General features: G+C 44.6%; 1 protein-coding gene across 3 annotated transcripts in view; it reads left to right on the top strand.

The window, feature by feature from the left end:
• The window catches only part of DUS2 (dihydrouridine synthase 2), a 39,858-nt gene that overhangs the window by 3,518 nt on the left and 23,269 nt on the right, over positions 1 to 13,071 (top strand). For all 3 annotated transcript variants that reach the window (XM_084757711.1, XM_084757712.1, XM_084757710.1), the window contains exons 3-4: positions 8,292 to 8,337; positions 12,235 to 12,326. In XM_084757711.1, the coding sequence (XP_084613837.1) occupies positions 8,292 to 8,337; positions 12,235 to 12,326 (138 nt within the window). The remainder of the gene's footprint in view (positions 1 to 8,291; positions 8,338 to 12,234; positions 12,327 to 13,071) is intronic.

Here is a 13,071-nt window from a genome sequence, read left to right as displayed (position 1 = left end):
GGGGAGGCAGTATGGGACCTCTACTCATGGTCTCACTAAAATCAGAAGAGAGCCACACACATGACACTGATGCATTCTGTTGGCCCTGATGCCCTCAGGACTTGGGCAGCAGAGAGCTGTGGGGCAGATGAGCAGGTGGGCAGGTGTCATGCCACTGCCCAGGCCCTCCTTCAGTACACAAGTGAACTAACTGGAGTTTGGAAGAAGAAAGAACCAGATGCGTAGTGAGGAAGTTGGATGCAGTTGGTGTTGGCAGCCATAGGAGTTTTTGGTGATAGGCCAGTACATATATCCACTGGCTACAGACCCAGGTCCAGAAAGATCTGATAGGAAAGTGGAGTCGCCAGAGGAAGGCGCCTGATAATGAAGGAGTGTTCTCAACTGAGCACTTAGCAGAATTATCTGGGGGGCCATCAGGACATGGCGTAGATGGGCGTGGTGGTGCAAGCCTTTAATCCCAGCCCTCTAGGGGACAGAGGCAGGTGGATCTCTGTGAGTTCAAGGCCAGCCTGGCTACAGAGGAAGTCCAGGGCAGCCAAGGCTACACAGAGAAACCCTGTCTCAAAAAACCGTGGGCGGGGGCAGAGGGGAGGGGGGAGAGGAGAATGTGGCTGTGGAGATGTGTGGTAAAAGAGGCTTCACACCTTGTATCAGCCAAGAGGCAGAGAAAATGAAGCAGGCATACAAACCCCTTAGACGTACTTCCTCCAACTGGACCACATCTTGCCAAGTTTCTGCCACCTCCCAGTAACATCATTAGATTGACTTATTCATCAAATCCTTTAACAAATATGCTTTAATTAATTAATTACTTAATTAATTTGAGATAGCATTTTAGTATGTAGCTCAGCCAAGCCCTAAAGTCTATACTGTTGCCCTAGTTTCCCAAGTACCATGCTTAGATCCAGCTACATGAGAGACATCTCAAAACAAATATAGCTGAGCGTGGTGGTGCACTCCTTTAATACCAGCTCTTAGGAGGCAGAGGCAAGCAGATCTCTGTGAGTTCGAGGCCAGCCTGGTCTACAAAGTGAGTCCAGGGCAGCCAAGGTTACACAAAGAAACTCTGACTTGAAAACCCCCCAAAACCCAAAAAACATATACAAAACTTTCCAGGCACGGTCATGGTGGTGCATGCTTGTAATTCCAGCCCCCAGGGAGGCAGAGTCAGGCAGACTGCTGCGCGTTCGAGGTCAGCCTGGGCTACAATGTGAGTCCAAGACAGCCAAGCCAAGGTTACACAGAGAAACCCTGTCTCGGAAACCAAAAAAGAAAAAGCAAACAAACACCTGGGGCTGGACAGATGGCTCAGTGACTAAGAGTGCCGCCTGTTCTTCCAAAGGGCCTGAGTTCAATTCCCAGCAACCACATGGTGGTTCACAACCATCTATAATGTGATATGATGCCCTCTTCCAGCCTACAGGTGTGTTTGCAGGCAGAGCACTGTATACATAATAAATAAATAAATAAATCTTAAAAAAAATTAAAACCCAATAACTAACCAACCACATAAATAAATGAACTCTAAGAACACCCCAGGTATTTGATAAGAGAATGAGGCTGTGGGGACAGGTGTAGTTTTTTTTCTTTTAGAGGGCTCAGGCCTCAAGGAGTGAGTAGATAGCTGGGAAGCAGAAATAGAGTTTTCGACCACTCTGCCAAGTATTTAAGGTTAAGGCGGTAGAGAGCACAGGCAAGTACGGAAGCTTGAGCTTTGGCGGGAGTTGGGTAAAGGGAGCTGTTTGTAGATGATTTGCATGTTTCTAAAGTAAGAGAAGGAAACACTCAGTGTGGGGGACTAGGGTGATAGGTAAGGCCAGGTCTTGGGGCAGGTGAGAATTTTGTTTTCTATGCTGCAGATGGAATCTCGGGCCTTGCAGGTCTTAGACAAGGGTTCTCCCGCGAGTTACATGTGCGCTGATGGGGTTTGTGGAAGCTGTGCAGCGGGAGCTGTCTGTCTGCTGGCTTCCACGCTCTCCGCTGACTCTTCAGGGGTTCTTGGGGTTGTTCAAGCCGTTTAGAAGTTAGGGGCCCAACGTTTATGTGATTATTTTAGTATGTGCCTCCTTTTCCCACTTCTCCACTCTTCCTTCCCTTCTCTCCTCCTCTCCTCTCCTCTCTCTTTTTTTTTTTTTTTTGGGATAGGGTCTCATGTGGCTGAGGCAAGCTTCAAATTTACTATATAGTTGAGGATGACTTTTACCCTCCAGTCTCCACCCCCCAAGTGCTGGTATTAGTTAGACTCTCTAAAGGAGCAGATTTTATCTATCTATCTATCTATCTATCTATCTATCTGTATATGAATGATATATTAATATGTATCATATATATGATAGAATATATATCATAATATTATTTATATATTAATATATCTTATACACATACACACACATGGAATTTATCAGAGTGGTTTACAAGCTGAGCATCTGAGCTGAGGTTCTCGTACTTAGGCGTCAAGCGCTCCACCATTTGGTCCATTTACTCAGCCACTACACCTGTTTTCGTTTGTTTGTTCTGTTTTAGTATGGGTGTTGAGGATTGAATTGGGTCCTCAAGCTTACACATCAAGCATTTTCTGCATGAGCTATATCTCCAACTTGAAAAGCATGTTTTACCAGTAAATGTGACTAATTCTTTCAGGGTCCTGCTCAAATTTGGAGTGGAAATTCCAAATACTTTAGCCATGTTTAGTGTATTGTATGCTGAAAGAGTTGGTGTGATTTAAGAAAAAAGAGTTTTTTTTTTTCTAGACAAGTCAGTCCTACGCTTACTCCCTGCCCAGCCTCTGAGGAGAGCAGGCAAGGAAGTGGGTGTACCTTTTGCTTGGCTTGAGACCAGAGGCTGAAAATTGGGCTTGGTAAAGTGTGATGCGTAGCGCCCCCTGGTGGAGCCGGGGTTGCTGTACAGGGCAGCGCCAGTACAAACTGCCTGGATGGTCTTTGTAGATAATTCATAGTTAATCTGAGAGATTAAGAAGTAGACTCAGCTCACCTGTCTTGTACAATGGGACTCCAATAATCCAAACTGTAAGGAGCTATCTGGATTATTTTCTTTGTGCATGTATTGGCTTGCTTTGTTTGTTATGTTTTTGTTTTTGTTTGTTGAGACAGTGTTTCTCTTGTAGTCCTGACTGTCCTGGACTTGCTTTGTAGACCTGGGTAGCCTCGGAACTCACAGCGATCCACCTGCCTCTGCCTCCCGAGTACTGGAATTAAAGGTGTGTGCCACCATGCCTGACAATATTTACTTTTTATTTTTATTTTATATATGTGGGTGTTTCGCCTGTATGCATATCAGTTGTGTGACGCTATGGGGAAATGTGAGCGAATATCTTCCACTCCACATATGGAGCCAACCACAGACACCACCAAAGTCCAGCTTGGTCAGCCAGTGTGTTATTATGGTTACTTAAAGGAATATGGGTGAGGCGTAATTAACTTATAAAAGTGGAAATGACAAGGCCCGCCTGCAGGGAAGCTCAGTGGGTGGAGGGTGCACTGTTCATGCAGCTCAGCTGGTCTTCAATTCTTCTAAGCAGTTCTGGTGGTTTCTGTTCCTTCCGGGCTGCTTGACTGATCTGTATCTTTCTGGCTACTGGGTCTAAGCCTTTTCCAAGTAATTGAGCTGCCCCGAGAGTGTCTCAGCAGTTATTACTGCTTAAACATGCTATGCTCCGATAGAGAGGAGCCTACTGAGTCTGGTCATGATTTCTGAAGCTAGTTAGAGTTGTTTACCTCGTATTTTTAGCAGGCTTCCCTGCAGGAATGGAAACTCCTGCACAGTAGTGTCTGTGCAAGCTATGGGTGCCTGGTGTCCCAGGAAGCCAGAAGAGGAGGGCATGGCATCCCAGAAAGTGAGTTAGAGATGGTTGTGAGCTGCCTGCCCTGTGGGGTTCAGAAAACCCAACCTGCGTCCTCTCCAAGAGCAAAAATTGCTCTTAACCACTGAGCCATCTCTCCATCCCCATCAGAGCCATTTTTAGTGTACAGTTCATAGTGCTAAGTAACCTATGTTGTTATGAAACAGATCTCTGCAGCTGCATCATCTTGTAAAACTGAAACTCAGTAAGAACAGCTCCCCACTTATCTTTCTCTCTAACCTCTGATAACCATTCTGGCTTCTGTTTCTATGAGTGACTCAGATAAATGGGACTATGCAGTATTTGTCATTGTGTAACTGGCTTATTTTACCAAGCATAATGTCTTTTTTAAAAGACGATTCATTTTAATTTCTTTGCATCTAAGTGCAGTGCTTGTGGACACAAGAGGATTTCAGATTCCCTGGGACTGGAGTTACAAGTAGTTGTGAGCCATCTGGTGTGGGTGCCAGGAACTGAACTCTAGTCCTCTGCGAGAGTAGCAGGTGCTCTTAATGCTCAGCCACCTCTCTGGCCCTAGTGAAATGTCGTAAACATTTATCTAGGCCACATGTGGTAATGAATGTCTTTAATCCCAAGCAGAGAGGCAAAGGCAGGCAGATCTGAGCTCCAGGCCAGCAGGAGCTACATAGGGAGGGCCTGTCTAAAAAACAAAAGAAAAGAATACATACACAAAACCTAGCTAGGGCGAGTGAGGTGGCCTATCGGGTAGACACTTGCTGCCTAGCCTGATGACTTGACGTCAATCCTTTGAACATACATAGCTAAGGGTGACCTTCAACTTCTGATTCTCCTACTTCTGCTTTCTAAGTGCTAGGTTTTTTTGTTTTTCAAGACAGGGTTTCCCTGGCCTGGAGAGATGGTTTAGAGGTTAGGAGCACCATCTGCTCTTCCAAAGGTTCTGAGTTCAATTTCTAGCAACCACATGGTGTCTCACAGCCATCTATAATGAGATCTGATGCCCTCTTCTGTCCTGCAGGTGTACATGGAGGTGGAACACTGTATAATTATAATAAATAAATCTTAAAAAAAGAAAAAAAAAAGGTTTTCTCTGTGGAGCTTTGGCTGTACTGAACTCACAAAGATCCACCTGCATCTGCTCCCTAAGAGCTGGGATCAAAGGCATGTAATCACCATGCCCAGCTATATGGTGGAGTGATGTTGAGGTTTATAAGGGAAGAAAATTGTTACATATGATAACACATCTGCAATCCCAACTACCTCAAGGCAGAGGGAGAAGTCAGAAGTTTAAGGACAGTCTAATCAACTCAGATCATACCTCAAAATAAAATGGTATATTTGAAAAAGATATATTTTTATTTTATGTGTGTGAGTGTTTGGTTGTTTGTGTGTATGGATGCTGCATGCCTGCCTGGTGCTCACAGAGGTCAGAAGAGGGCACAGGACCCCTTAGAGCCGTGGCATGTTTTGTGGCTGCTGGGAAACAACCCAGGATCCTCCTGTAAGAGCAGCAAGTGCACTTAAACACTGAGCCATCTCTTCAGCCCCCAAACAAATTATTTATTTATTTATTTATTTTTAATTTTTTAGATTTTTTGGTTTTTCGAGACAGAGTTTCTCTGTGTAACAGCTCTGGCTGTCCTATACCTTGTTCTGTAGATCAGGCTGTCCTCGAACTCACCGCGATCTGCCTACCTCTGCCTCCCAAGTGCTGGGATTAAAGGTGTGTGCCACCACTGCCCAGCAAAAAATTCTTTTTTTTAAATATATCTTTTTGGTTTTTTTCTTTTTAAAATTAATTTATTGTTTTGCCTGCGTGTTTGTCTTCTTTCTTGGGGGGGGGCATTTGTTTGTTTTTGTTTGTTTTTTGAAACAGGGTCTCTCTGTGTAGCCTTGGCTGTCCTGGACTTGCTTTGTAGACCAGGCTGGCCTTGAACTCACAATGATCTGCCTGCCTCTGCTGGGATTAAAGGCCACCTGTGTGTATGTCTGTGGGTGTCAGATTTTGGAGTTACAGACAGTTGTGAGCTGCCATCTGGGTGCTGGGAATTGAACCTACATCTTTTGGAAGAGTGGTCAGTGCTTTTAACCACTGAGCCAACTCTCCAACCCCTTTAAAAATTTTTTTTTGAGACAGGGTTTCTCTGTGTAGCCTTGGCTGTCCCGGACTCCCTTTGTAGACCAGGTTGGCCTTGAATTCACAGCAATCCACCTGTCTCTGCTTCCTGAGTGCTGGGATTAAAGATGTGCACTACCAAATCCAGGTTTGTTTCTATTATCTTGTGATTGTGAGAAATGTTACAAGTATCTTATGAGATCTTACTTTCTTTTTTTGGTTTTTGTTTTGTTTTGTTTTTTAAAAGTTTTTTGAAACAGGGTTTTTCTATATCATTGGCTGTCCTGGACTTGCTTTGTAGACCATGCTGGCCTTGAACTCATAGTGATCCACCTGCCTCTGCCTCCCAATTTTTTTGTTTCGTTTTGTTTTTATTTTTGTTTTTGAGACAGGGTTTCTCTGTGTAGCCTTGGCTGTCCTAGACTTACTTTGTAGACCAGGCTGGCCTCGAACTCAAAGTGATCCGTTTGCCTCTGCCTCCCAAGTGCTGGGATTAAAGGCATGTGAGATCTTACTTTCAATTGGAATATATGTTCAGAAGTGAGATTGCTGGACCTTTCTTCTACCCCTTGGTACTGAGTATTGAATCCAGGGCCTCACACAATGTAGGCAAGCTACCTCCCCAGCCTTTTTAAAGAAAAAAGGGAGCAGGGTATGATGGCGCGCACCTGTGATTCCTGCACTCAAGAGAAACCCTGTCTCAAAAAGCAAAAAACAACAACAAAAAACGAAAGAAAGAAGGAATAAAATGGGCTTTCTCAAGTTGTTTTTGATAGCCACAATTGCACCATACACATATACACATAGTATATGTACAGTAAATAATGTCACAAAATAATTTTTAAATTAAGCGGAGGAAGACATTTCACAGCAATCTTTGGCCTTCAGACACAACTTCATGGGCGAATGTAGCTACACACACACACACACACACACACACACACACACACACACACACGTGCATCCATTCACAGAGCACATGTACACCTGAATGCTTTCCCACATGCCCACTACCTTTTTGCCTGTTGGACATTGCCTACCTCTTGGGGTACTGCAGGACTTCTCGGGGCACAGAATTGTAACTATGCGCCCAAAATTGATTGTGGTTGTTTGTTTAGGACTGGACCTTAGATTTTTGATGATTTGAATGTTGTATGGGAAGAATAGGAACAGAAATACACAGAACGAAGCTGGCCAGTGACGGCCTTTCATCACAGCACTAAGGAGGCAGAGGCAGGCAGATCTCTGAGTTTGAGGCCAGCCTGGTCTACGGAGTGAGTTCAGGACAGCCAGGGCTACACAGAGAAACCCTGTCTCAAAAACCCAAAAAAGCCATCTCTGAGAGATGGCTCAGAGGTTAAAGAGTACTGACTGCTCTTCCAGAGGTCCTGAGTTCAATTCCCAGCAACCACATTGTGGCTCACAACCATCTATGATGAGATCTGGTGTCCTCTTCTGGCCTGCAGGTGTACATGCAGGCAAAGTACTGTATAAATAAATAATTTATTTTCTTTGTTTTGGTTTTTCGAGACAGGGTCTCTCTGTGTAGCCTTGGCTGTCCTGGATTCACTTTGTAGACCAGGCTTACTTCGAACTCATAGCGATCCGCCAGCCTCTGCCTCCTGAGCACTGGGATTAAAAGTGTGTGCCACCACGCCCGGATAATAAGTCTTAAAAACAAAACAAAAACATAGAACATGTGTTTAACCTACATGCTGCTTATGTTGATTGAAGCCACACAGATGGCGTCAGGATCCTTTGGTCATATGTCCTCTACATGTCATGGTATCTTCCAGGCTTAGCGAACGGTTCGCTGAGGCTCATAAGAGGTCAGTGTGGGCATGAATATCTTGGAGGAGCATCTTTTCCTGTCTTCTCCTGGATGCCCAGAGTCCATGAGCTTCAGCCTTGTCTTCCACATCTGCTGAAATAATCACTGAACAAAGCAAAACAGTGTTGTATCCACCCAGGACTTACCCATCAGGAGAGATCATATTTCCCTCCATTTGTAATGCCAGTTTTGAGGAGATCTCTTTTTCTGCCCTGACTCTGCTGGAGTGTCTTACCCAGGTGGGAGGCTCACCTCCTTGTTTACAAACAGTGAGCAGCGGGGACTTTCCCTTCCTGTGTTTGTCTCAGATCTTCCTCTCTGGGCGTTTATTCTCTAGTTCTGATTTTGTCTGCTTGCTGTACTTAGTTGTAGGGGATAGCACAGTGTGTCCCCAAGGCCATGGTTTGTGGTCAGTGTTGTGCTTAGTGGCTAGACAGTGGCCATCAGAATGTAACAATGTGGGGGCCTGGTGTCCAGGCTGACAGTGTCTTCTGATTCCTCTGCAGGAGCTGATTGACCTCAAGATGCTTCAGTGCAAGCGAGTTGTGAATGGTAAGTGCAGCCCTCGCCTGCGGCGCTGCCTCAAGCAGAGTGGCCCCTGCCCCTGCCCGGGAGCCTTCCTTGTTATATTATGTAATTGCATAGGTCACACGCTCCCTCAGGAGCAGACACTGCTTTTCAGATGCAGGCACTTGAGCTGTATGTGAGGTCCTTCAGTAGAATGCTTACCTACTATACGTGAAAGGTGTGATCCTCAGCATCACAGACATAAATAAATAAATGAACAGTCAGCTGTGGAACACTACAGATGCTGTTCTCTGATAGACTTGAAAACACAACAAAGTTTTCCATATTTCGTAGTATAGATAGTACCTAGGGGCCCTGGACTAAGGATAACTTTAGTACTGGGCCCAGTCAAACATGTTGTAGTTATGTGACCTCAGGCAAACCTCATGTCTTCTCTCCATCTGTTTCTCTTTTTTTTTTTTCCTTGCTTTCTTTCTTTTCTTTTCTTTTCTTTTTTTTTTTTTTTTGAGACAGGGTCTCCCTGTGTTAGCCTTGGCTGTCCTGGAGTAGCTTTGTAGATCAGGCTGGTCTCGAACTCATAGCAATCCACCTGTCTCTGCCTCCCCAGTGCTAGGATTAAAGGCGTGTGCCACTGTACTTGGCTTCTTTTTCTTTTTTGTTTGTTTGCTTTTGTTTTTGTTTTTGTTTTGTTTTGGGGTTTTTGGAGACAGTGTTTCTCTGTGTAGCCTTGACTGTCCTAGACTCCATTTGTAGACCAGGCTGGCTTTGAACTCAGAGATCTGCCTGTCTCTACCTCCCTGAATTCTGGGATTACAGGCATGCGCCACCATGCCCAGCTTCATAGGCTTAGTTTTACTTAATTCATAGAGTAGGATTGTGGCTCAAAGGCATTAAAGTAAGCACTTCACACCCCTTAGGCTCTGTGGAAGAAGTTGTGATGGATTGTGATTCTCTTCTGCTTTGTTGATAGATGGATTGTATTTTGATTAGCATTGTAATCTTTAAGGATCTAGAGGGTTTTTTTTTTTCAAGACAGAGTTTCTCTGTGTACCCTTGACTATCCTGGACTCACTTTGTAGACCAGGCTGGCCTCGAACACACAGAGATCCGCCTGCCTCTGTCTCCTGAGTGCTGGGATTAAAGGTGTGCATCACTATGCCCAAGTAGCACACCATTTTTATATGGTTTTTCTCTTAGATTTGTTTTGTTTTGTTTTGTTTTTGAGACAGGGTTTCTCTGTGTAGCCTTGGTTGGTCTAGACTTTTTTAGTAGACCAGGCTGGCCTGGAACTCACAGAGATCCACCTACTTCTGCCTCCCAAGTGCTGGCATTAAAGGTGTGTGCCACCACCCTGGCTAGATATTTTCTTACCATCTTCAGCTACCACTGTCAGCAATCAACTACCTTTACCAACAAGTCATCCCTTTACGCCACCTTTAGAAATGTGCGGTATTCACCAGAGAAGATTCCTAGATGTGAGCCAAAAGAAAGTCTTTCTTAGCCAGCCAGCAACAAATGGAGTGTTAGTGATTCCAGTGTAGCCCTGAGCTTTTTTCATTGTGAGGTTTTAATCAGAAAAACCATGTTCTGCGTTGATATCCTTCAGTTACCAGGCACAGTTAGCCAGAAACAGAACTACAGAAGCCAAAGAGCAAGGTTAGTTCATTTAGAGACTTTCCTGGAACCATGGACTTGGGTAGATTAGGCCTTTGTTTTGCTTTTGGCAGGTGGTGCTGTCTGTGTGCTGAGTTTACAGCCTGAATGGTACTTCCATCATGGCATCAGTTGTGCTGAGTTTACAGCCTGAATGGTACTTCCATCATGGCGTCAGTTGTGCTGAGTTTACAGCCTGAATGGTACTTCTATCCTGGCGTCAGTTGTGCTGAGTTTACAGCCTGAATGGTACTTCCATCATGGCGTCAGTTGTGCTAAGTTTACAGCCTGAATGGTACTTCCATCCCGGCGTCAGTTGTGCTGAGTTTACAGCCTGAATGGTACTTCCATCATGGCGTCAGTTGTGCTGAGTTTACAGCCTGAATGGTACTTCCATCATGGCGTCAGTTGTGCTGAGTTTACAGCCTGATGGTACTTCCATCATGGCGTCAGTTGTGCTAAGTTTACAGCCTGAATGGTACTTCCATCATGGCGTCAGTTGTGCTGAGTTTACAGCCTGATGGTACTTCCATCCCGGCGTCAGTTGTGCTGAGTTTACAGCCTGAATGGTACTTCCATCATGGTGTCAGTTGTGCTGAGTTTACAGCCTGAATGGTACTTCCATCATGGCGTCAGTTGTGCTGAGTTTACAGCCTGATGGTACTTCCATCATGGCGTCAGTTGTGCTAAGTTTACAGCCTGATGGTACTTCCATCATGGTGTCAGTTGTGCTGAGTTTACAGCCTGAATGGTACTTCCATCCCGGCGTCAGTTGTGCTGAGTTTACAGCCTGATGGTACTTCCATCATGGCATCAGTTGTGCTGAGTTTACAGCCTGATGGTACTTCCATCATGGTGTCAGTTGTGCTAAGTTTACAGCCTGAATGGTACTTCCATCATGGCGTCAGTTGTGCTGAGTTTACAGCCTGATGGTACTTCCATCCCGGCGTCAGTTGTGCTGAGTTTACAGCCTGATGGTACTTCCATCATGGTGTCAGTTGTGCTAAGTTTACAGCCTGAATGGTACTTCCATCATGGCGTCAGTTGTGCTAAGTTTACAGCCTGAATGGTACTTCCATCATGGCGTCAGTTGTGCTGAGTTTACAGCCTGATGGTACTTCCATCCCGGCGTCAGTTGTGCTGAGGTTAACTGCTTATGGGTTGAGTGCTGGGATGTCAATAATAGCCTCCATTTGTGGGTGTGCTTTACATGCTTTCCAGATCTCCTGTATTCTTAAGATAGTCTTTGCCACAGGCGTACTCAGTCATCTGCCACACTGGATCTTTTAATGTAGTAATCTTCTTTGAAAGTTAATAATACTGCATGTTTCTCTTTGCTGGACGATGGTAGCACACACCTTTAATCCCAGCACTAACTATGAACACTTTAGGGCTGGAGAGATGGCTCAGCCGTTAAAGGTTAGGCTCACAACCAAAAATACAAGAACACTTTATCTTCTTTTTCTCTTCCTTCCTTCCTTTTTGTTTTTGTTTTGAGACAAGGTCTCTAGTAGCCTCGGCTGGCCTTGAGAACTCACTTTATCTTCTTTTTCTCTTCCTTCCTCTCTTTTTGTTTTTGTTTTTCTTTTGAGACAAGGTCTCTAGTAGCGTAGGCCAGCCTTGAACTCACTGTGTAGCTAGCTGAAGATGAGTTTGAACTCTTGATCCTGTTCCTCAGCCTTCCAAGTGGTGGGATTACCAGTGAGCACCACCATGGCCCTTGTTTGACCTCAGCCGGGAAAGAGACTCAATCTATTTTGCCACATTTCATCTGTCTATAAGTAACTAGAAATATTCAAAGTATTGATTTGCAGGTCATGAATAAGTAGTGAACTTACAAACATTGCAACTCCAGGTAATAAGGAAGGGTGACTGACGTGCACTCAGTCTCCACTCGTGCTACCTGGGTGCCACATAACTAAGAAGCGATAACTTTGCTAAGCCCGGGACAGCTACTTTCTAGAGCAATTTGGGTCCAAGAATCATGTATGTTTCTTCCTCCTAGATAAAATGCTAATAGCATTTTTCCAAAATTGCAGAACTAACTGTGAACATGTCATTTGTCAAATAATCGTAAAGTGAACTACCATCACTCTGAAAGCAGACTCAATGCAAAGCCCAGGTGCATATTTCTGTCTTTAGGAAGAATATATCTAGAACCCACTGTGTTCTCTTTCCAGATCGTGGCTTTGCTGTGGCTTGCAAGGCTTAGGCTGGGTTGAACTTGCATCTTAACTGTGTGGTCCAAGCCTCTGTGTTTTCTTGCAGAGGTGCTCGGCACAGTGGACTTTGTTGCTCCTGATGACCGAGTAGTCTTCCGTACGTGTGAAAGAGAACAGAGCAGGGTGGTCTTCCAAATGGTAAGAGGCACCTCCCACTCCAGTGTCTAGATCCTTCTGAGGCTCCCTGTTCCCTGGATTTCCTAATTCCTGTTTATGTCTGCCGGTGTTGGTGCCTGTAATTCACTGCACAGTGGTGGCATCCTATAAGTAATTGGCTTGATCCTTTTTCAGAGATTCAGTCATGATTGGGTGCACTGTTGAGGACTGTGGAAATCAATCTGTTGCATTCTACCCATCCTGCAGTCTCACACTTATTTGATTATGAATAACCAGTTTGGCCTGGCTTCTTCATTAATTTTTTTAATCCCTACGGTTGATTATTCTGGCAAAGTTTGCTTTTGTGTAGTATGTATCAAAGGACTTAGGTTTTCTAGAGTAGTTAAGATGTATGTTACAGATGTAATTATAATTATAATAAAGCTTTTCTCTTTGTTGTCTTTAATTTTTGTTTTGTTTTGTACTGTTCTGCTTTGTTTTTCAAGACAGGGTTTCTCTGTGTAACCCTGGCTGTCCTAGAACTCACTCTGTAGAGTTCTAGAGTTCAGCTCAGGCTGGCCTTAAACTCAGAGAGACTGGCCTGCATCTGCTTCCCAAGGGCTGGGAGTAAAGGCATGTGCCATCATCACCTGGTTAGCTTTTTTCTCCTTTTTCAGGCATAGTTTTTTTTTTTGTTTTTTTTTTTTTTTTAAGAAATAGCTCCTGGGGGGGCTGGAGAGATGGCTCAGTGGTTAAGAGCGCTGCCTGCTCTTCCAGAGGTCCTGAG

The sequence above is a fragment of the Acomys minous genome (genome assembly GCF_964271855.1).
Source record: "Acomys minous genome assembly, chromosome: 14".
In the NCBI taxonomy this organism is placed as follows: domain Eukaryota; kingdom Metazoa; phylum Chordata; class Mammalia; order Rodentia; family Muridae; genus Acomys; species Acomys minous.
This window is presented reverse-complemented; position numbering and strand designations above follow the sequence as displayed.